This window comes from Xiphias gladius, chromosome 14, assembly GCF_016859285.1.
Source record: "Xiphias gladius isolate SHS-SW01 ecotype Sanya breed wild chromosome 14, ASM1685928v1, whole genome shotgun sequence".
Taxonomy (NCBI): domain Eukaryota; kingdom Metazoa; phylum Chordata; class Actinopteri; order Istiophoriformes; family Xiphiidae; genus Xiphias; species Xiphias gladius.
In genome coordinates, this window is record NC_053413.1 from 11085960 (window position 1) to 11110038 (window position 24079).

Sequence of the window (24079 nt, forward strand, 5' to 3'; positions counted from 1 at the left end):
TCTCTTTACCCCCTGTGTGCTTTTGCTCCCAGTCTTCTTCTTCCCAGGAGTTATTGCACCAGTTGCCCTTCCAGCCCACACAAGATGATCTTCACTTCCTGTTCAAACATTTCCGGAGTACGGAGAGCGTGGCGGATGAAGAAGGAGCACACCCCTCGCCCCCTGTCAGGCTCCGCTCACGCAGTCTCAGGTAGCTTGGAATCTTACAATAACTGTAGTGTCCAGGTGTATGGACTGTTTGCTTTTATTACACAAACATGTCCATAACACTGCACTCCACTCGAAGAAGAGATCATCTCATTAGATTAGTTTGATATGAATTGGTGGAGAACTGTGCCTCTTTTAGGTTCATGTTAAAATGAAGTCCTTAAAGTTGGACAAGAGAGAAGATACTGTAGATGTCACGAGGTCTGACACTGAAGTCCAATACACTTTACATTAGTAATGTTAATTTCTGAAAAATAATTATTTCATATATTACATACTGTTATAACCAGATTTAAAATAATTTGTTTGATTACACTGCAAATACATAAATATGCTAAACTCTCTTGTTTTTAATAAATGTGGTCTTGATGGGCACTGCGCACACAATGTAGGACACCACAGAAGTGGAGGAGCTGCTCACAGCTTAACTAAAACAACAAACCTCACACTTGTGCCAGTGTGGCTAGAGTGCAGTCAAGCTCTACCGTGTTAGCTAGTTATCCAAGCTAGCCTTTCTAGTTTAAATGACTCATTTAAGCTTGTAGGTCAATAGGTAACTACATAGCTATCATCACTGCCATAAGTGTGAATAATATAATAATAATAATAATAATAATAATAATAATAATAATAATAATAATAATAATAATAATAATAATAAAAGGTTAGAAAAAAGTAATTACTGCCATTTGTATTTTTCATTATAGAACCAGTTTCTTCTCTGCCAGTAGAATTTTCCTGTTATTTGCCTTTTCCTTCACCCAGCTCAGGTCTAGTTCTAACTATAAATGCAATATGACTCTGCACTGCTGTTGATCCACTGTGCATGGAAACTTCTGCTGTACTAATTGAAGAAACGAGCTGTGGAGCTCAAATAAAACGTACCACCTCGAGAGGCTTAAGGCATACAGTGAGCACCCTACCTCACACCCTCTACATTTCCCTCTATTACTCAGCTGCTTACTCTAACATAGACTTAAAATAATTTTAGTAGAGACAAAATTAAATGTTAGCAACACTGCAGCCGCAGAGAAGCCTGTGGTTAGCCTCAGTGTGCTACTTATTAGCAGAGCTGTAAACAAGCAATGTCACATTTAAGATTGTTGCTCAGCCTCGAAAATACAAATGTAGGCCTGATGTTCCTTAGCATCTTTTACGTATGATTATAAATAATGAAATATTGGTTTGGAGGATTTGAATATGGTAGAATAATTATTTAATGTGGTTCTGGAAAAAGCCTCTGTGCTGGTTACTAGTAATCCCCTGGAGTAGAATATAGTATTTCCTCATCAAACAAGCCCTCTAAATAGCTCTGGCATTGGGTAGTTGTGAGGTTGCTGGAGACTTTCATGATGGGTTGTGGAGGGTGTTGGACACATCGTGATATGGTTGTTTTTTCTGTGACGTGTGCCTGTGCCACATACTCACATACTGTACACAAACAAATAAAACACACACACATAATATGCACATAGATACTGTATATACAGGGCATTTATGTGGTTGGCAGGATACTCTATATATGTCTACTATTCTAGGTATGCAGAAATGTTTTTGGTTTTTTTTGTTTTGTTTTGTTTTCTACTTAAAGGGAACCGGTTACAGTCAGGATCTGTGTACAATAAGGTCTGAATAAAAATGTTAACATATAGGTTTCTAATTTCAAGTTGATTAAAGAAATGTGAATATATAGTTAAGTCAAAATGTTACAATAACATAGGCTTGTTAACTTTTTAGTTTGATTATGAAAGTTTATGCACAGCATAAATACTTTTACATCCAGCAAAAAAGCTTATCTTTCAGATGTTTTGTTCATGTGACCCCTGGCTGATCAGCTGTTCACAGATGAACCATGAAATTCCATAAACTCTGTAACAAGTACACCGGAGAGAAAATTCACCAGCTAAACTGTTGCAGTGCGTAGCTTATTAAATTAATGGAATTGACTTTTGTAATGCTATTAAAACATACCTAAATTTCTGCACGTAGTGACTATGAAAAGAGACGATTGACAAGCGTCCATGTTGCTCCAAAATAGCTCCACAGGGTGTGTAAAGCATTTCATATTGCCCTCAAATAGTTCTCAAGGAGTTAATGGTTGCTATTGCCCTCAAATAAAAATCACACTGCACGTGCAAACTGTTGTGGTTACTCAGAAATAATAAAGTTCTTGTCACATGTTGATATTGTTACTTGTAGTATGTGATGTATAGGGGAACCCAGGGTTGCTATTTTTAACATTTGTGATGACAGTGCATTGATTTGTAATGTGTATGGATAGTTTAAAAGGTGCCGTCTCGTAACCGAAGCCCTGTGCACACAACAGATGTGGTCATGGATACTTCAGATGATAACCTGATCCGAATCACATTAGTGTCATCTTCAAACATGCTGTGTTTATGACTTGGGGTGGCAGTAAACACTTTCAGTTGTAATTTACTCATAAGAAATTCATAGATTTTGTGTAGCTTTAATAAAATTTTTGTGATTGACATTATTTCACAGTTTAAGTATATCATGGTTTGTTGATTTTAAAAGAGCAATTACTTAACTTTAAACTTGCTTCTGTAATATGAGCCTCTTCGTTCTATCACACCTCCATGCCCTGATCAGTTTGCAAATCAGTATAAAAAATATTTAATAGTATTTATTGTAACGTGGTATTTCTGATCTGTTTTTCTTTTTTTTTCTCTTTTGCCTGGTTTTCATCCAGCCCTGGACGTACCTGTGGAACATTTGACAATGAGATTGTCATGATGAATCATGTCTACAAAGAACGGTTTCCTAAGGTATAGCTGGCGCTGTATTTGATCTGATCTGTATTTACTAAAAATCCTCAGTGTCGCTAATGTATCTGCATGCAAAAGGATGATCTACAAATGTGCACATGAGCTTTTTTCCCCATGGAAACCAGGACAGGAGATTTAACACTCCTAGCAAAGTCAAAATGAGTCACTCACCAATGGGATTTAAAGAAATTTTTCAATACAATACCGTTTTTAAATGAAGTCTTCCATCTTGGTTGTTTCCCAGGCGACAGCCCAGATGGAGTGTCGGCTGCTCGACATCATTGCAGAGTGTTCCCCAGACACTGCTCTGCCCCTGGCTGATGGTTTGCTGGGATTCATTCAGCACCAGCTGGTGGAGCTCGCCAGAGACTGTCTGGACAAGTCCCAGCAAGGCCTGGTCACCTCCAGGTACTTTGTAGAGCTACAAGAGAAGCTGGAGAAGTTGCTGCATGAGGTGGGTGTTTTTCATCTTCAATAAATGTTTTTCCATCTGACTTAAATCAGATAGACATAGACGACATTTTTTTAATTTTTTAATTATTCAGCCATTCAGCAATGTTTGTTACTTCAAATTTATTGCAAGTGGATTTCTGATTGTTGGTAGCTCAGATTGCCCTCTGGGACCATGCATGCTATACTGTAGCTGCACTTGGAACATTGAATTGAAATTGCCTGTTCGATTGCTGATTCCACTTCATTGACAAGTAATGGTGATGACATTTTATAGTATTACATAGATCTGTGCAGTGGTCAAATGTTTGATTATGTAATGTTTTATTACATAACCTTTCCATCAACAATTTTACTGCAGCAAATGCCTCCCTCTTTGAAATAGATTACAGCTTCTGCTGCAGACTCAGACTGTGAATGACTTTCTCTTTAACTCAGAAAGCTGGATAATATAACATTGAGTTCATTTATAATAGTGCTACAGTTAGCGCAGTCAATGCAGTGCTTCTTTGTGTTCATCCAGTATCCTGGTAGCTTTGTTTATCCTACAGTCCAACAAGGATAGCTATTTTTTGTCTATAACTTCCACTAAACCACTTTTCTGTAATTATTTTAATCTTGGCCAAGAAAATAATTTCCCGTCTTAGAAAAAGTTTATTTTAAGCAAATGGTCCCTTATCTTCACACGTTAAAATGTTTTAATTTGTCCCTTTGCGTGCTTGTTTCCCTCTGGATTTATAGTTGCTGTTTCATAACACTGTTTTTCTTTTGGAAGACTGTACCTTTAAAAACAAATCTTTTAGCAGGTTTAACAGGGTAAGACACAGAGCCTGTTACAAATTATCAGCTGACTAACCTAAACTCTGACTGACATTTCTCTTTCACCACCTCTGCAACACAGTTTCTGAACCTGCTGTGTGATCAAGGCAAGGCAGTGTTAGACTAAGATATGGAAACAATGAGAGCTGATAAAAGTGTATTCGCAAGTGTTTTCTGTTATTTATTAATCTGGCAAGGTAGCACGCAGAAATGAGCATTGATGCAATATGTCTAAATAGCAGCCACAATCCCTTGAATCAACAACAGACAATGTACGAAGATGAAATGGATGCTAAAAATAATGTGAGCCAGAGCAAAGTGCAGACAGCCTCTGTGGATGAGCTGTGCTGCCTCATAGCTTGTGCCAGTTGGATTAAGTTACAGTAATAATCCATCATCCTTTGTCCTTTCCCGATCAGGCGTATGAGCGTTCAGAGAGTGAGGAGTTGACCATCATCACCAAACTGGTCAAGAAGATTCTCATCATCATTTCCAGGCCTGCCAGGCTCCTGGAGTGTCTGGTAAGAATCATTTACAGACAAAGTAGTGATCATATGTAAAAGAGTGACACAATATTAACATTATGTTCAGCATCTTAGAGCCTTGAACAAACTATCTGTCTCCCTCAAATGCAGGTATGACAGGCCACTCACATACAATGATGATATACTGTAATAATGATACAGTTGTTGTTGTTGTTGTTGGAATAAGCCAAAAGCAAGATATACTTGTTGGACGGGAAGTTGTTTTGAGTTGTAGTTCTTTAATATGGGCAGGAGGTGTGCAGCTGATTATTGAAGTACTGTAATTAGCCGAAATATTTGTGCCAGTAGTCCTACAAGCCAAGAAAAACAGACTGGGTTTATGTCTTCAACCTTACCATCTCTGTCATCAGGATTGCATGTTTGTTGCAATAACATTCATACTGCATAGTAAATGTCATCTATTTTACTTTATTGAATTATATTAGAAAAATGCTTTTCCAGACAATGCAACATGTGTTTCCTGTTTTATTCCTGCTCTTTGGATTGTGGCTTTTCTATTTAAGTATTTCTTGTTTAACACTTTCCTGTACTCTGGTAGAAATCAGGGCCTTTTTTTGTCTTGCCAAAGCAATCCGTTTAATATGCAAAAATGCAATGAAATCACAACATGTCTGTTGTTTCTTTTCTCCAGGAGTTTGATCCAGAGGAGTTTTACCAACGTTTGGAAGCTGCGGAGGGTCACGCCAAGGTGGGCCAGGGCATCAAGACTGATATTCCAAGATATATCATCGGCCAGCTCGGCCTCACCAGGGATCCCCTGGAAGGTGCAGCACCGACTTACTATTTTGATTTTATTATTTTGTCCACTCCATCTTTCTGTTTTATTTTATTATAGATATTATTGTTTCCATGATTATTAGAGCATTATCTTATGATGTTGCAGTATTTACTTTCTTCAAGCGTGTGTATTGAAAATTACATTCTGTTTTGCATTCTATTGAGAAAAATAATTTTTCAGTATTATACCAGAACAGAATCACATGATTTTCAAAAAAATCTCATGTTCTCTCAATATGTGATCTGTGTAAGAATATGATAAAAGAACTGATAAAAGAAAATATCACCAAGTCATGATATTTTCCCCAGTCTCAGTTGTTGCATTGCTGAGTCCTCCATTCTCCAGTCAGGCTGGATATGTCTTTGCTCTACTTGATGAGAACATCAAAACATTGCATATCGACAATGCTTTCCACAGTGATATCCGGCAGAGCAGAGCCTCCTTCAATTGAATTTGATACCATTAATCACTAAACTGAACTGACAGACTATAAACGACTCTCATAAAAAATCTGCCAACAAATATGCTATGAGTACAGTGACAGTTGTCTGATTTAGTTTTATTAAGCATCATTAGTCAGTTAGTATCATTGCAGAAAGTTGAATGAACATTCATTGTCCTCACTGGAGCCCATTAAAGCTCAATGAAGTTTGATCTGCATGTCTAATGCTGTTACAGAGATGGTCCATCTGGGGCAGACAAGCCCAAGTCACAGGGCGGCCAGCAGAGAGTCTGATGATACCGGAGAGACAACACCTACACAGGTATAAGCTTACATCGAACAGTCAAGACGTAGTTCATTGACTCCGGGTTTGACAGAATCAACAGTGGTGGGTGAAGGAATCTTAAAGGCAGTGGAAGTTGTACTGAAGAAATATAAAATGTTATGAGGTAGAGCAAAGCAGCACTGAAGGGGTTGCTTAGATAGATACAGTTTAAGTGGTGAATGGACCACTTGTTTTTACAGGCAGACAGAAATCCTTTATATTATCACAATGAAGTCATGAAGTGCATGGATTCGTGCCTTTCAGAAGTAATGCAGCACTTAAGTTTCCTGTTATTTTCCATCTCTTTTTTGGATTTGTGTGATTCAGAGCCGTGCAGCCTGCACCCCTCCTCGAAGGAAACCACTGGAGAGTGACTTTGAAACTATCAAGCTTATTAGCAATGGCGCCTATGGGTGAGTAAGACAGACTTTGTTTGTGTTCGACTGACTCATTCTCTTTGTGGACACAGCGAGTGCCCAATAAAAGCCGAAAAGAAACTAAAATGAGGATGTGTTGTCATAGTATTTTTGTGTTTAAACTGAGAATTTGTCTGGGCAATTTCTTTTAAGGTCGGTGAAGTGATGCATATGTTTCTTCATCTTTCTTCCTGTCTTCTTTTCCCTAAGAGATCTCTCAATTTATCATTTATCATTTATCATTCATCATTTCCTTACTATTTCTTTTTGTAATATTCCTTATTTCCTCTTCCCTCCCTTCTTTGCTCCTTTGTCTTTCCATACAGGGCTGTATTTCTGGTGCGCCACAAGGAAACCCGTCAACGTTTTGCAATGAAGAAGATCAACCGGCAGAACCTGATTCTTAGGAACCAGATCCAGCAGGTGTTTGTGGAACGAGACATCCTAACCTTTGCTGAAAACCCATTTGTGGTTTCTATGTTCTGCTCGTTTGAGACACGGAGACACCTCTGCATGGTCATGGAGTATGTTGAAGGTAGGGTTGGTTTAGATGGTAGATGCATACGCATTAAGGTGCTATGTCTTTCCATTAATGTTTATTTACTGGGGTTCTGGTTCTCGAAAATTGTGAAATACACATTTAATCTAGTTTTCCACTTTTTTCACACTCATAAAAGCCTACACAAAGCATCTGATCTGACAGTGTCCGTCATGTTGGCCTCCTTTGTACTTTAAGGCGGGGATTGTGCAAACCTATTGAAGAACATTGGTCCTCTGCCTGTGGACATGGCAAGGATGTATTTTGCAGAGACTGTCCTGGCGTTAGAGTACCTTCACAACTACGGCATCGTACACAGAGACCTCAAACCTGACAAGTGAGTCTTCAACCAGTCACAAAAGAGAACAATCCCACACATTTCACATTTTTCATTTCTGCAATCTTTGCTTTCAGGCAGCACGTAATTTTTTTTAAGGCTTTCATCGTTTTTAGACTTGGCATCACTTCTTAAAGACTGGCAATCTTTCCGAAGTTGGAGCAGAGTTTTCTGAAACTTTCAGCCTTTGATGTTTTTTACTGAATCTGAGATTTATGATTTGGGGTTAGTGTTTTATGTAACAGTAAAAATCTATGTGTTTTCTTCCTTTGTAGTTTGTTAATCACCTCCTTGGGACACATTAAGCTGACAGACTTTGGACTGTCAAAGATTGGTCTAATGAACATGACCACCAATTTGTATGAAGGACACATTGAGAAAGATACCAGAGAGTTCATCGACAAACAGGTTTGTCTCTTCCCATTTTGTCTTCTCTTCATCTCTTCTGCTGCGTTTATGAACTCAACTAACATCAATTTTCCCTCTCTTCTTTTGTTTTCCCCCTCTATAGGTGTGTGGGACTCCAGAGTACATTGCTCCAGAGGTGATCCTGAGGCAAGGCTATGGAAAGCCTGTGGACTGGTGGGCCATGGGCATTATTCTTTATGAGTTCCTAGTGGGCTGTGTGCCTTTCTTTGGAGACACACCAGAACAGCTTTTTGGTCAGGTGGTTAATGGTAAGAGATCTTTACATTTAATGCACTGTTCTTAAGTGTTTTATGCAGGTTTAATTTTTTGTTTATTTTTGTCTTCAGAAATAAAGTCACCACCTTAAGTTTATACATGGATAAAATGTCATTAGATTACTGGTATATGCTTCTTTGTCCAGATGAGATCATCTGGCCAGATGGGGAGGATGCTCTGCCAGCTGATGCCCAGGACCTTATCACCAGACTACTGAGACAGAGTCCTCTGGAGCGTCTGGGAACAGGTTGGTGGCAGCGTGAACGATGATGGGTGGGTGGACAAGGCTCTCTGGTGCATAGTCCGCCGGGTCCCAGGTTTCACAGCACTGCGACTGTCTGCTGGCCAAGAACAGGCACATACAGATTTTCCTGTCACTGTTACCTGTTCAACTTCGGGGCCAGCGATGACATGAGGCATCTCACTAGAAGGAGTTAGTCAGTACAATTCGGATGTCGAGAAATGTAAAGTTGTGAAAACATTTAAAGTTTCACTTTCGCCTACAGTATAAAGTACACATCTCAGCTCTGGTGCTGGCAGTTCAAGCCATTTTTGTGGTTTTATTTGATAGAAATTTCAGAACCCACACACAGTTTTATGTTCACTTCAAAGCTATTATCATGACAGCGTTAATAAGGCAACATTTTGAGTGAGCAACTATTTTGTTAATCGATTAATGGTTTAAGTAATTTTTCAAGCAAAAATGCTGAACATTTGACAGTTCCCAGTACTCAAATGTGAGAATGCATTGCTTCTCTTGGTCGTAGATCATGTGAAATTGAATATTTCTGGATTTTAGACTTTGGGTCAGAATGAATAAGACATTTGATGACAGCATCATGTGCTGTAGGATGCTGTGATGGCCACTTTTTACTGTTTTGTCATATTTTATAGAACAGACCACTAATTGAGAAAAAATATCATCGATTAATCGATGAAGAGAATAATCCTTAGTTGCAGCTCTAAAGGAACGTATTCTAATCATTAAACTCAAGGTCCTGACAATGAAGGGATATATTAGGCTCTGCATCCCAAACTTTCTTGTCTTATCTCTTCTCCAGGTGGAACCCCTGAAGTGAAGGTGCATATGTTCTTCCTGGGTCTGGATTGGAACGGGCTCCTGAGGCAGAAAGCTGAATTCATACCTCAACTAGAGACTGAAGAGGACACGAGTTACTTTGACAGTACGTGGATTTATTCACAAATACAAATGCAGGGCCCCTTGTGAGTTAGTCTGGACTCTGTATAGATGCACAAGACAAAGCGGCGAGAAACACAGCAGGACAAACTGCTGTCAGAATCTTTTTTTGGGGGGGGGGCAGAGAACTAATTTCACAGTGAAGCCTATTGGCAATTTCAATTAGGATTTAAAAAAAAAAAAAAAAAAATGTCACCAGCCTTGCATTTTTTTAATGCACTGTCACTGTCATCCCTACAGCCCGATCAGAGCGCTACTGTCACCTGGGCTCAGATGATGAAGATGATGAAACCAACGACGATGAATCATCTCTGGAGCTCCGACAGTTCTCTTCTGTGGCCCACCGCTTCAGCAAGGTATTTGTTCTTGCTCTGCTTGCTGATACTCACACAACCTCCATTGCTGTACACTATATCTACATATTAATATGTATATCTACATTAAATAACGTAAACATATTGATAGAATACGATATTGGTGTGAATTCTCAGTAAAAACACTCCTCCAGAGATCCTGGAGAAACATCTATACATTACAAAAAGAGAGCAAAGATTCAACACACTTTCTGCTTAAACTCTAGGTGTACAGCAGCACAGAGCAGCTGTCCACCTCCACACCGTCCAACCAGAGCCTGTCGTCATCAGAGCGAAGCCACAGCGAGGAAAAGGAGGAGCGATGGGAGGGCAGGGGAGTCCTTTCCCCTGGCGACGGGCACAAGCACTTGGCTAGTGGAGACAGGAGGGCAGATGGACCCAGGGGGAGGTGAGAGCATGAAACACCAAAGAGAGTGATGTCCATATCATGAAAGGAAAAAAATACAGTCCTCCTTGCCTTGTTAGCTTCAAATTTTATGAAAGATGTCAGATGGAAATGTAATATTCCCTCTCTTTTTATGAGATACTGATGAAACTTTTGTTGGAATATGACTCAAGAAATTCTCACTGGTTAACAGTGTCAATTCACCCAGGTTTGATCCTTTACTGTGGAGTTTTTATGTGTGCTTATATGGGTGTCCTAAGTATGCTCAGACTTCCTGACTGTGTGGTTACTGTGTGATCTTGTGTTTCCCTATGCAGTCTGCGTCCTCGTACTTCATCCAGTTCCTCCCAGTCAGAGCGCAGTGCCAGCCCACTGGTGATGAACAGCACCCAGAGCCTCGACATCATGCCTCGCTTCGCCATCTCTGCGGAAGAGGAGGGTGAGACTGACAAACACAGACCTCTGTTTATTGTCGTCTCCTGTTATTTTTCAGTTGTTAAACATCAGTGCTGACACTCTTTGCTTCAATATCGTAGATGGGATGGTTTCCAACCTGCGGCGCATTCGTCTCCGGAGCAACAGCACAGGCACCAGGCCGTCATTCAGGAGAGGGGCATCCCGACGCATTGCCCACCAGCTGGAGACCCCAGAGAAACCCAGATCGCCAGCTGGCAAAGTCCCAAAGTCTGCCTCTGTCTCTGGCCTCTCTCTCATCATCACCCCAGGTAGACAGGATGATAATAATCTGCACAACATGTAAACAAAATACAACTATCTTTGTCCCTTGCTCTAGTTCCCACTGAAGCTTGTATAGATTTAGTTGTTCGCTCAAATTCCAGCCATCACTTTTTAATCAAGTCTTTTAGAGACGCAACTGTAATCTGACTATATTTGCTTAGACTATTCATGTGTTTACAGTGCCCTCTACAGACTGATCCTGTGTAATTTACACAAGAAACACACAAACCATAAATACTAAAACTGTGCCCAAGATAAATCTTTAACTAAGAACCATACATTGTACAATAACTGTTCAATTTTTAGAATTATTATTATGGTAGTTAGGTAGAAGTAGTTGTATTAAATACAGTATGGTGCAAAATGTACAAAAGTAGCAGTCAGACATACATACCATCCATAAACAAAAAATGATGACCTTTCCTATCATCTTACTTTCCTGATCCAGATGACTCAGCGGGTCCTCCTACGAGCCCCAAATCTTCTTTGTCCCTGTCGTCCAACCCATCGTCCAGAGACTCGTCTCCGAGCCGGGACCTGTGCGTTAGCATCAGCTGCCTGAGGCCTCCTGTGGTCATCCACAGCTCTGGGAAGAGGTTTGGCTTTGCTCTGCGAGCTATCAGGGTCTACATGGGAGATAGTGATGTCTACACTGTCCACCACATGGTCTGGGTACGTGTCCTCATCTCAGGTGGCAGCTGCTGTTAAACATGAATGGAAAACTCAGTATGTTCAACAAATTTGAATTTTATTATGAAACACTTTTATTATCCAGCACGTTTACTTAAAAAAAAAAACATATTAAAACAACTTTCATGGTCTTCAGATTTTCTTTTGGATGGGCCTAAAAGTACAAAACGCTTTACACAGTTGTCATGGCCCAAATTCAATAACAAGCAAAGATTCATAGAGATTCTATGACTGTGCCAAATCAACTTTGTGTTTTCTAGTTTTTATGTATGCATTTTGACCTATCTATTGCTGTGCATAAATGTGTAAAAGCAAGTAATTAAAGAATAAGTAAATCAAAAACCTTGATTATAATACTTAGGTGAGAATTGCCTACAGTGGTAACAGCTGATTAGATGCTTGCTTGACAGGTAATTTTGATCTGAGGTTGTGTGTGTTTGTGTCCACAGTCTGTTGAGGAGGGCAGTCCAGCTCACGAGGCAGGATTGAGGGCTGGTGACCTCATCACTCATGTCAATGGGGAGTCAGTTCAGGGACTTGTCCACACTGAGGTGGTGGAGCTCCTGCTCAAGGTAAGAGGGCTTGTTAATGAGGATAGCCTAAATTTATCATTATTTTTCTGTTCACATATTTTATATTGATAAGAATCTGAGCAATAATATCCACAATGTACTGACTTTTCCTTAAACAAACATACTTTCTGCCAGTGATAATGTAATTTTGTGCCTTTTCTCGGGCCTTGTAGGTAGGTGTTTATGTTAACAATCTGTTTTAAACAGAGTGGCAACAGGGTGACCTTGCAGACGACTGCACTGGAGAACACTTCTATCAAAGTGGGCCCTGCCAGAAAGGCAAGCTACAAGGCCAAGATGGCCCGACGCAGCAAAAAGAGCAAGAGGAGGGACGGACAGGACAGGTACATGGAGGGAGAATGAAGTCATACCCGCAGCATTACTGTCTGACATTTGGAGCTCCTGTCTGAAGTTTTATATTAGATATCAGATAGACTTCACTTTGCCAGTGACTTCAGTTAACAATCACACATTTTATTCTCCAGGGTTCTTTTAGTTAGTCTATGAGACTTAAATGGTCCATTAGACGTTCATGACACGAAATGATCTAAATTCTAGTAATATGAAATGTAGTTGAATGGATCTTTGTTTATGGAAGTTGTTTTTAGATTTTACCTCTAGTGCTTAATTTTTGCTCAATAAGAGGTGTTGTTTTACTGTAGTATGCATGGAAAAAGTTAAAAGAAAGAACAGTACTGTAACTTAAACACAGATCTGATACCGTTTCTTTTTTTTTTTTTTTGCAGCAGAAGACGTAGCATCTTGAAGAAGCTGTCTAAGCATACACCACCTCCGCCCATGCAGAGCAGTCGAAGCTTCTCTTCGGGGTTCCACCAGTCGTCTAGTGACAGCCTCTCTGGTTCCCCCACGCAGAGTCTCTCTCCTGGGCCTTCCACACCTTGCCGCTCCCCTGCTCCTGACCACTCTGGAGGTGAGTGAGGATGCTTTGTATCTGTTGCAGAGTGTAGCCAGTCTCTCTGTGTGTTTTGTGGTGGTCCTTTTCTGTAGGAAAAATACTGTTTTATCTCTCTCTCCTTGTATCAGATTCCAGTTCTTCTCCTTGCTCCAGCTCCCCCAACTCACCTGTACCACAGGCACGCCCCAGTTCCCTGCACGTCTTAGGTCGCTACACCAAAGCTGGCCGCTGCAAGTCCACCAGCAGTATCCCTCCTTCACCGCTGGCCTGCATCCCACCCCCTCAGCCTCTTTCTCCCCAGTGCTCTCCATCGTGCCTGCCAAGTCACCCCAAGTCCCTGCAGGGTTTCCATGGCAAAACATTGTCCCCTCCTACTATCGCCCGCCATTCTGTGCGTCCCCGCAGTGCAGAACCACCACGTTCACCGCTACTCAAGAGGGTCCAGTCAGCAGAGAAGCTGACAGGAGACAAAACTACAGGGGGATACCATGGAGAAAGGAAGGCCTACAGCACCCGGCGCCACACCATGGAGGTTCCTCTATCTGAGGGGGAGGGGCTGGAGGACATGGAGGGGGACACCGCCACCGGGTTCGTTTGTGTCGGTGAGCACGGCCGTCATGGGCTGTACATCGGGGGGCAGAGAGGCCACCAAGACACAGCCAGCGGAGGCAGCGAGCATCATCGCTCTACTGCCTCGCCACAACACCGTGGTGGCAACCACCAATCCAAAGAGGTGGTGGTGATGAGGAAGCTAGCTCTGTCAGAGCGTAGGGACTCCTTCAAGAAACAGGAGGCCGTGCAGGAAGTGAATTTTGATGACTTGGAGGAGAGAGAGGCAACACTGAGCCCCATGCTTCCTGTCACGAAGCCGAAGGCATTCAAGGCGTCCTGGATCAACTCAGCCCAGGCAGAATCCAGCATGAAGTTGGAAGGAAGAGGAGCACAGGGTACAACAACACAGCAGAAAGCCAAGTCAAAAGACAAAGAAGGGTTTTAATTTTTCACTTTGCCAGGGATAATAGGTCACCAAAGTGAAGACAAGTCTTTGACTTGCTACTGTACTTACATATGAAGGCCTTGCACGTGTGTCCAGAGAACTGTGACCAAGTCCCAAAATCGTCATAAGCAGCTGCTTGATGACAGAAGAACAAATTCAAATTGATGTTTCACAGTAATATATGCATCCTGCAACACTGTTAACAGAATAATGACTGCAAAACTGTGTTTACTCCTTAGTTGGTTGTTTTCTCTCTTGGTTCTCAAATCACTGTGGCACCAGTAACCAATGTATTTTGTAAATATTTTTTGTTTTAAATGAAGAAACTTATTTATGACTTTTAATGCTAATCTTGTCTTTTTGTTTTGTTTAAAATGCCTTGGATGCTTCAGCTGTTCTTATATCAGGAATTGCACAAAAGAAAAAGCCACGCAACAACTTCTCAGTATTGTTTTACAGTAGGTGCAGAAAAGAGGAGGCAACGTCAGTCGATATCGTACCATATTCCATTTTTTATATCGCAATGCCTGTCTAGGACTGGGTGTTGTTTTGTGTTCAGATTGAGTCTTTGAAAGAAGCCTACAGTGTTTGTCCTGCTACATATAATGTATTGTAAAATTTGAAAAGATATTCTGTGCTGCCTCTCAGAAAAAATCTAACATACAGTTTGTGGTGGTGAACATTTAGACTCATCGATCCTGAACACAGACTATGTTTAAATAGCTTAAAGGACAAAATATCAACATCATAATACTCTGAAGTCTAACGCTGGTGCCAAAGCATGGTTTAGCCACAGGAACCATATAAAAGAGGTACTGTAGTTGTACATAAGAAGCTTCATGCATGCATTGGCTTTGCTACCACTTGCTGTCTCTCCTGTAAAAAAGTGCGTCAGTGCTGGCACTCCTCCAGAAGTGGTTTAAACCATAACCTGATCATCATACAGGTGTGTAGATAAAGCTTTGCGACTACCTTTGGAAACCCGGCTGTTGTCTCTGCTTTCTAATATCTTGTTGAATCAAGCCTCCGTCCAGCTCCTTACAAACTTTACACAAGTCGTAGTAGCTGTAGAACATTTAGAGCACATTTTTATTTCAGGATGATCTCTCTCTCTGTAGGATTCAAATATTGTACAGTGGATGCAACAAACAAAACCCTTGGCTTTTTTTTTGTGTGTGTATTATGAATGAATGTTTACATTTTAGTGCAAATATGTGTTTTGACTTGTCATAGTTTTTTTTAAATTATTATGAAAAAAATGAATGACAGGGCATTGCAGAATTCAACCAGCAGCCCTGAATGGATGAAGGAATGAGTTGAAGTTATCTCCTTTTGTATATTTTGATATGAAAACAGTCTTGTTGCAGTACTAATAACCTATGCTGTTGATGTATATTGTATAAACAATGGTGGACCTTATAGCAGCTGTAGGTGGTTTTTTTTGAAAGTGACCTTGTAAGGGTAGATGGACTCAGAAATAATGTGTATGGTCCTAATCTCCTGTTGTGATCAGCCTCGAAGGATTGTGCATGCTACACATCCCAGTATAATTTTCCCGCAATCTTATAACACATTTGTTTTTGTTTTTTTGTTTTTTTAAAAATTGAAGTTATTAATCTCATCAGATAGGCCTTGATTTCTTCTTTTGAGTCAATAATTTGAGCTTTAAAAGGAGGAAGGAAATATGAACGTATGTGATTTGGTTTTCAACTAAGAATTCCTTCATTTGTATTTTTGTTCCCATTTTGGACACGTTTATTTTATTGTTTTCATAAAGGAACTGTTTAGATCAGCAACCAAAAATGCTTCCAGTCTTATTTCAGATTCCTTTGTTACGCAGAAGAAAGGTGTATCTCGTGTTACTAGTTTAATGAAAGCACACATCTTTGTGTTTTGCAGAGTAGAGGGAACTTTAAATGTGGGAATTTATAAGCCTTGAATAATGGTTATAGATTGTGAGGGTTCAAACTAGAAGTTAGATTTTTTTTAATTGTACTTTTGGTAAAAAAAAAGAAACATGTATGTGTGGGATTTATCCCTGAATCTCTGACGCAATATACATCTTGGTTTGTTCTTACGATTTCAAGTTTTTATTTTGCATTACCACCAAACTGTCATAGTATCACTTGACCCTAAATTTTATCATCATGTTATACTTTTTTAAATCAAGAGTTCATTTTGTGGAGATCCTAGAAGCAGTCCATACCAGCGCTTTATCACACGTCAAAATGAAGCGACGTAAGGAACTCCTCATCTCTCTTTTTGCCAGTGTGTTTGTGTGAAAAAATACATGTCCTTACATTGGTGCTCAACAGTCATTCTCCATATTTGCCACACTTGTTTTAGCGTGGTTGTGTGTTAAAAGTTGTTGCTCCCTACTTGTCCCCATTGTCCCAAAATGACAAACTGGCCTTTGTGAAATTCTTACCATGTGGGTGTCTGGTGCAGACTGGTGTGACATTGTCTGTTTTTGTATTGTCTTAACAGTGCTTTAAATAAATGAAATGCAGAGGACTGGAAAGCCCAGGACTACAAAGTGTTTGTACTTGTCATCTTTCCCTCGTACAACAATGTTTTTAATTTTGTGGCATCATAAACTACCATGATCTTTCTTCAGTGTATTGGTGTGTTTCTCTAAACTGATTTACACGTGTCAAATCTATAATAATGATTATTCTCAGTAGTAACAATACACTGTGTAAAGCACAATATTAAACTCACCCTGACAAAATACACAAATGAAATCCAGACTTTTGCTGCTTCCCCTTGTTAAAAATAAACCAGTTGCAATTTTATATATATATATATATAGTTGAGATGATGAAGGAATTTAAGCTTTGAGAGAAGTGAGATATGGATTGTATAAAAAATGGACTGTTACTCAATATGTGAAGATGGCCCTGTGTAACGTAACATGGGATTAAACACGGATTTAGCATGTGGTTGAGCACTTTTCCTTTTCCATATGAACAGGACTCTGCAGTAACAGAGAGCTTAAAGTAAACGCTTTGGAAAAAAGCTTAGCTTAAGACCGTTAGGTTCAAATTTCTATCATGGGCCGAGGCCATTCGGTGACCCTTCACTAATCATTCGGACTTTTCCGCTCGTTGTCGTCACTTTCCGCGCTCCTCATATTGGTTCCCACGCACCCTCCTTCCCCGAGCCATGCTGAGCTGGAAAATGGCTGTGTAGGGGAGCGGGGAGTTAAGGACGGTAAAGGAAAGAAAGAGCGAGAGCAAGAAGGCGAAGCAAGAAGTGAACAGGGGGTTGCTAGAAATTCAGTGCACACCGAGAGGGTATCGTCCGGAGATAAGGCACCACACGGACTCTTGTCTGCTACTTTGAAACGTTAAAGCGCCGCAGCCGAAAGTAAGGAGAGTCAAGAAATATCCGCGGGTGAGTTTTTCCAAGTTATTGCACATTTCCAGTACAGCAAAGCAGCAGCCACTGTACTGGAAAATGGTGGAAGCGCTGCAAGTGTGCTGTCCGCACGCAGCTCCATGCTTTGACTTGTGCCCTACTAAGTTTAAACACAAGATTTATTTCCTGTTTGATTTAATGGATTTTTTTTTTTTTTTTTTTTTTTTTTTGGGGGGGTGCACTGAAGACATTGCGCTAAAATGCACTTTTTATTCTTAAAGCATGTTGCACGGTGCTCGCGCTTGTCGACAGTTGACGTGTAACAAATGTTGAGCCCGTTAAGCTACTTTAACATTAACATTTATTTTTAAAAGTTTTAGACTTGAATTAATTGTTTTTTGAGTTTGTTGTTTATTCTCGATATGCCCTGAGAATATGATTTAAAAAGGGCTTTTACACAAGCTTGTAGCCTTTAAAGTTGTGATTTAATGCAGAATTTAAACCTCCGAGTTCAGTTTTTTTTTTTTTTGTTTGTTTTTTTAAGCTAAATGCTAAAATTCAAATGTTTCAGACGTTTTTAAGATTGAAAAAGTTGTGCTGCAAGAATTACAAGCCAAACTTTGGAGTATCCTTGTGTACACTGGTAGTATGTGTGTCACACTATAATACTGCCTTTAAATTAACTGCAGACTATTGGCGGCCATGCAGAGTGGAGGCCCAGCATAGCTGAAGGCCTGACATGATGTGTGTACTATGTCCCTGCTTAGAGTATTGGGCATGCATCAAGGAGTTAATGGAAATTGTGCCACTTGCATAATAAAACAAGCCACTAAACTGTGTGGAGAACCATCACCCCCCCCCCCCTGTAATTACTGAATCCAGCATTATGCAACCAAATGTCAATCTTCTATAATGCTGCTTTATCAGTGTTCATTCTCCTTCTAAATGTTTTAAAATGCTCTGAATGACTCGCAGGGCTTGTTGCATTAAAACTTCCACTAAAAGTGGAGCTTTGCAAAATGCCAAGCATCACTTCTCAGACGGGCTAAATAAAACGTAAGTTAACTTCAAGTTCCACCAGACGCAGTACAGCTGTGGTTATTTTTGTTATATGTCCTTCAGCTGGGGGACCCAGTTAAATTGAAATGACGTTATTTGATCAAAATAGCAACAGAATATGGCTTTAAGGCCAGTTTAGACATGACTCCAATGGAAATGCTGCAGACTCTCAGCTGGGATTTGTACTCAAGAAAAACCAAAGTTCTGATTCCATTAACTCCGCAGAACGATTTTCTTGACTCTCCAGGGAGATTAGTGAGCATATCTGGACCCTGAACCTGCCATTTTCATGGATGTCAGTGACATATTGACTGATTTTTTTTCCCCGTGCTTATTCCTATGATCCAGGAATAATGTTCAGATCATAAAACATTTTTTATAGTGTCAGAATGTAAAGTGATAGACTAGAGGTCAGGCAGATGCAACCATTAATTGATAAGTTAATTTGATGTAGATGCTGCTTAATTTGAATTATTACAGTACCAACCAAGTAAAACTAGTTCCTTATCAATCTTTCTGTGTCGCAGTGGGATTGGTATTTGATTAGTGTTGTCATTGCTGTGTGTTGTAATGGAGACCACTGTATGTTACCTGCATATTTTCATGTTTAATGTAATAGAGTTAGGTATGGAAGGGTTGGTGGGAAGTTTTTATCCATTTATATGTGACTTGTGAGGGTTAAATATTTGTTTTAATAAGTAAGAGAAATGGCTTACTAACCACTTACTACATGCTAACTACGCAGCAAAAAAGGCTGTGGCATTTTCAACTGGTGCAGACATTGGAGGCTTATTAGAACTTTTTACTTTGTTGTAGTCAAAATGTATAAATTCAACAATGTGGTCGCATGGTCGTATGTTAGCGTTTTCATCCTCCTGAGGTGTTGAATTGCCCACATCTCATATCTTCTGATAAATACAGTAAGTCGTCAATAACTGTAGAGCCTTGTGGCATGGTTAACTTTTTAGAACAGTGCTGTCTCAGTGCTGCATAATCTTCGTACCAGATGTTTCTATTTAGCAGAGTGAGCTCTTCAGCTTCATTAAGGACAGATAGAATTCAGGTGAACATAAATTATATAATGCCGAAGCCCCCGTTTCAGGCTGAAAAATAAGTCCTCATGAGCTCCTGTGTTGTTGGCCTGTGCACACTGCCTGTGGCGCAGTCGATTTTTCAGTTCCATGTCGACAGATAGCCCAAGGCCCGGCTGCATGCGTGGTGGCTCTGTTGTCAGCTCCTCACCAGCAGGGCCGTAAAGAGCCAACACATACACAAACCTCAAAGAAATAACTATGTCTGTGTAAATGTCTCAATTTTGTAAAGTGCGTTTATTTGTTTCTGTGAAAGTCAGAACAACAGATCTACAGTGGTCTACATATAATCCATAAACTGTGTCTGAGAGACATACAGCAATGTGTAGCCCCACATTTAATGATTTTTATCCTTTTATAAGTGTACAAGCTAGGACTACATTCTTAAACTCATCAGCTCTTTATGAAAAATCATCACATACAACCGTGGGGTGAGCTGCTGCTGATATTTGGATCGGATTTGCCAGGGCATGTTTCCCTTCAAACTTTCAGAGATATGGTTGAAGTTATGGTTCACATTATTTTTACACTGACCTACATAGATTTAACTGTTGATGAAAAACACACTAAAAAGTCACGATTGATGATGTGGTGGGTGAAAAGTAAAAGAAGATGTTCAGCACGCCCTCAGGTCTACAGAGAAACTTGTTTATCTGCATTGGTAGAGTTATATCGGTATTGGTGAATATGTCAGCCAAGAACTAACCAGAAATTTTCTGTATACAAATGACAAACTAAGTCTGAAGTAATTTAGTAAACAGTGTCTCCATTTGTCCACCAGAGAGCACTGAGAAGTTTATTTTTAAAATGTCACAGTTTAAAAAATCTAAAGAATGCATATCAAGATTGTTTATGTTAAAGGAAATTTTACATCAGCGAAAATTTCGTTATCAGATTTTTTAAAACTTCCAAATATCGATATCAATATTGGCTTCAAAAGTCCAGTGTTAGGTAGCCTATATTAATATATAATATGTTTAGTATGGATGGTTGATAGGACAATATATACCCTTAGGCAATAAATTTACCATCAGAGATTTTCCTATACTATTTATACAGTGGTAGGTATCACTTAAATATCTCTAGTTTTCTGTTTTTATTAAGTTTTTTTCTGCTTTATGACTGTACTGTTATTTGAATATGGTTTTTGCATGAATATAATGAATTACCCTCTAGAAGGTACAGTATTAAATTTATTGGATCAGCCAAAACAGACGGTGTCTGTTTTTTTTTTTTTTTTTATATATAATTGGATAAATGGTCTTATCCACATTGCCAACTCCTAATATCTTGTTACAGATGTACATAATACAGATTATGATAACATGTAAATAATATACCAATTATTTTCTTTATCTTATAATGTCAGACTATATGCGATTCTCAGTCTAAGGTGACACCCTCATCCTTCATATTAATATTAGAAGACCTACAGTAAAAAAATCTTTCGGTTCAAGTCATAGGAAGATAGAAATAGAAATATAAAGATGTATGAAATTGGTTGGTGTTCAAGCGATGTCAGTAGCTTGTCATCACTCGACTGTGTTAGTGATGCTCTGAATAACTTATTTACCATTTTACATTATGCATACTGGTGTGTAATGAACAAGTCAGAGCTATACTGGCTGACTAAATTCATCAGGGGTCATTTGATGTCTGCAGACAGCAGAGTAAAATCTAGATGCTGTTTTAAGTTCAATCTAGATCAACCTTTCCCCACAGTTAAATAAAATAACTGTCTGTCAAACAACAAATATGAAATCAGAAGAACAGTGACTGTGGACGTATTGCACCACCTCATGTGTCTTTAAATTAATGTATATACAGTATAATGAATCGTTATTTATTTAGCAGATGTTGTATTACTTTAGTAGAATTCCAGCACTTTTGAGTGAATTTTTGCCGTAGCTTGTCCCAATTTTCCTGTTTTTATAAAAAATAGAATGTTTTTTTTTTTTTTCTTTTTGTGCAAATAATCATTAGATTTATCATCCTGTTAACTCAGATAAACAAGTATCTCCTTTCTTCCCATTGCCTGAATTCAACATGACTCATGGAATTCTCTCCAATCACACTCAACTTCGGTTTTTCAATGTTATGTTTTTCATCATTGTCCTCTGGTAGTTTCATTTGATTTAAACCATAATTTCATCAAAGATGATGAACAGTCATCAGTGTTGGACAAATGAAAAAAGTCAAGTGTGTGGGAAAAGGTGGAGTTGTTTGGGTCAGATGTTTGATCACTGCCTAGATACATTTTCTAATATTAGAACATTTCCTTGATTTGCCCGGCTTCTCTTGTGACTGGGGAGCACATGGCCAGAGCAGCAGCCAATCGGAGCGCAGGATTAGCTTTCCCTCTCTCTAGCAACAGTGAGTTACTTGCTGCCTATTCATTAATTATTTTCCTGTGGTCTCCCTCAGCCGTTTGGACTCTGCTGATAGCAAAGTGCTCTGTCGCTCAGTCTTACTGTTTTTTCACTGCTCTCTGTCACTCTCTCTGCTCTGACTGAATAAAAAGTCTTAAAAAAGGGATGGATCCAGTGAGGCTGAGCTTTCCAGCTGCTGCTGCTGCCTTGAACTGTGAGCTACTACAACACTATCAGACCAGGACTGTAACAGAGATGACTCCTCTCTCACCTCGTACGACTTTTTCGGCTTTGGAACTAAATAATAAAAAAGGATTACTGAATAGGAGCGCACTGCTTTTTCCTCTACTCCGTCTTCATCTTGTTTTTGCTTCTTTCCTGCTTCGGCGCTCTGACTATAACCGAATAAAACACAGCAACTGGAAAAACGACTGGACTTCTTCGCTGGCTGAGGATGGGGGGTGGGGGGTGTCAGTTGGAGGCAGGAATCTGTGTGTATTTTGGGGGGGGGGTGAAGAGCAGGTGGAGAGAGGAGGGAGGGGGGGTTTGGGGTTGGGGGGGGGGGTTATGGTGGTGTGAGGATTGCGGGCTGTGGTTGGGTATGCCAGTGCCACGTGTCTAGCCTGGCACCTCTTGCTTCTCGACTCGAAGGATGTTGGACTGCGAGTCTGGCTGAGCCTTGTTGGGCTTCTCTCTGAACCAAAAGTGGGGTGAGTGTTGCACTCTGCTGCATCCTGTTATCACGATAACGTTTAACCTTTTTATTTTTTTTTTCTTTAAAGATGATATTCTTACAAGTGAAGGTTTGCAGTGAATGTACGCTTGCTTTACAAATTTGGTAAGGGGAGAGAGGATAATATAGACTAAGGTTTGATAGCATGCACTTTGGCATTCAAAGATGCAAACCGGAGGTTTAGGTTTATTTTATATGCCTTCACCTTATTTTCTTTAAGCGCCTGCAATGTATCACTCAAAACATTGTCCATTCAGGAACGTTTTTGAAATGATTGCACAACATCGGGCCTCGTAAACCAGGCCCATGGTTATTTGGATTTTGGGATATTGCCCCAGTTAGCTCCTTACTCCCGGCATAGAAGACCAGAACTTCCATCCACGTTCCTGTCGCTTTCACCATGCCTTTCTACCAGCTTCATCTCCTCACTGACATCCTTTCATCCCGTCCAGAGATGTTAACTGGACCATTGTCCTTGGTTGGTCCAGAGACCACAGATGTCGTACTGAATTTGGAAACCCTAATCTGTCTTCTTCGCTCCCGGTCTCATTTCTCAGAATATTTGCCAATTATAATTCTTTTATTGCTCCATTCAAATCTCAGATGACCAAACAAGATAAATTAATTTTCCATATTTTATTGTGGACATTATAATTACTTTATTCAACTCTAGAAATTTGGATTTTTTTAATCGAATGTCTGTTAGATTTGATGAATTTGCTTTACTGGAACCCTTTTTACACGGATAAAATCTATGCTTTTGAAACGGTTTTGTTGCTTTTATACAGTAATAATTGCGCATTGTAATAATTCAGCATTTTATTGGGCCTTGCAATCATCTCTATCAGAGAATATTAGTTACAGGTCCATGGATGACCTTTTGCTGTATATAGATACGTTGATATGACTGTCTATAAGGAGTGTTATTTTATTTGCTTTTAAGTGGTGTTTTATGACATTGTGCAAGTCTTTGGTTGCTCAGTTGACTGTCCATTTGGTATTGTCATCCAGAAGAGACTTGAAACAGTATGATTTACAGAATGAAGCCGGAAACGGTTCTGAAGCAACACAGAGCTGCCTTTTTTCTCTTCTACAGAGAAGGAACTGCTGCCAAAGTTTCTGCATGTTTCAGAAAATTCTGTTTCCCTACAGCCATGGTGCAGGTCTTAGTTTCTTTTGCATGCTCATTCTGCAAAAACCTTTTCTTCGCCATCTTGCGTGAATCTCTTAAAATACTTTTAATCGTATATTTGTTGTGTAAGTTTAA

The 24079-nt window shown here is 39.8% G+C and overlaps 2 protein-coding genes across 6 annotated transcripts in view; both read left to right on the forward strand.

The window, feature by feature from the left end:
• mast3a (microtubule associated serine/threonine kinase 3a) overlaps positions 1-15681 on the forward strand; it is a 31907-nt gene extending 16226 nt beyond the window's left edge. For 3 of the 4 annotated variants that reach the window (XM_040142968.1, XM_040142971.1, XM_040142969.1), the window contains 22 exons: positions 33-190; positions 2921-2996; positions 3241-3450; positions 4685-4786; positions 5442-5574; positions 6267-6352; positions 6683-6768; positions 7098-7306; positions 7508-7646; positions 7922-8054; positions 8158-8323; positions 8476-8577; positions 9392-9514; positions 9769-9884; positions 10109-10290; positions 10605-10726; positions 10824-11012; positions 11474-11697; positions 12165-12287; positions 12495-12631; positions 13034-13218; positions 13332-14200. In XM_040142968.1, the coding sequence (XP_039998902.1) occupies positions 33-190; positions 2921-2996; positions 3241-3450; positions 4685-4786; positions 5442-5574; positions 6267-6352; positions 6683-6768; positions 7098-7306; positions 7508-7646; positions 7922-8054; positions 8158-8323; positions 8476-8577; positions 9392-9514; positions 9769-9884; positions 10109-10290; positions 10605-10726; positions 10824-11012; positions 11474-11697; positions 12165-12287; positions 12495-12631; positions 13034-13218; positions 13332-14200 (3870 nt within the window). Of the gene's footprint in view, positions 1-32; positions 191-2920; positions 2997-3240; positions 3451-4684; positions 4787-5441; positions 5575-6266; positions 6353-6682; positions 6769-7097; positions 7307-7507; positions 7647-7921; positions 8055-8157; positions 8324-8475; positions 8578-9391; positions 9515-9768; positions 9885-10108; positions 10291-10604; positions 10727-10823; positions 11013-11473; positions 11698-12164; positions 12288-12494; positions 12632-13033; positions 13219-13331 lie in introns of all 4 variants that reach the window. The other variant, XM_040142967.1, reaches the window with a different exon arrangement.
• A 1628-nt stretch (positions 15682-17309) lies between these two features.
• pik3r2 (phosphoinositide-3-kinase, regulatory subunit 2 (beta)) overlaps positions 17310-24079 on the forward strand; it is a 31068-nt gene continuing 24298 nt past the window's right edge. For both annotated transcript variants that reach the window (XR_005708780.1, XM_040143958.1), the window contains exon 1: positions 17310-17596. The gene's annotated coding sequence lies outside the window, so the exon portion shown is untranslated. The remainder of the gene's footprint in view (positions 17597-24079) is intronic.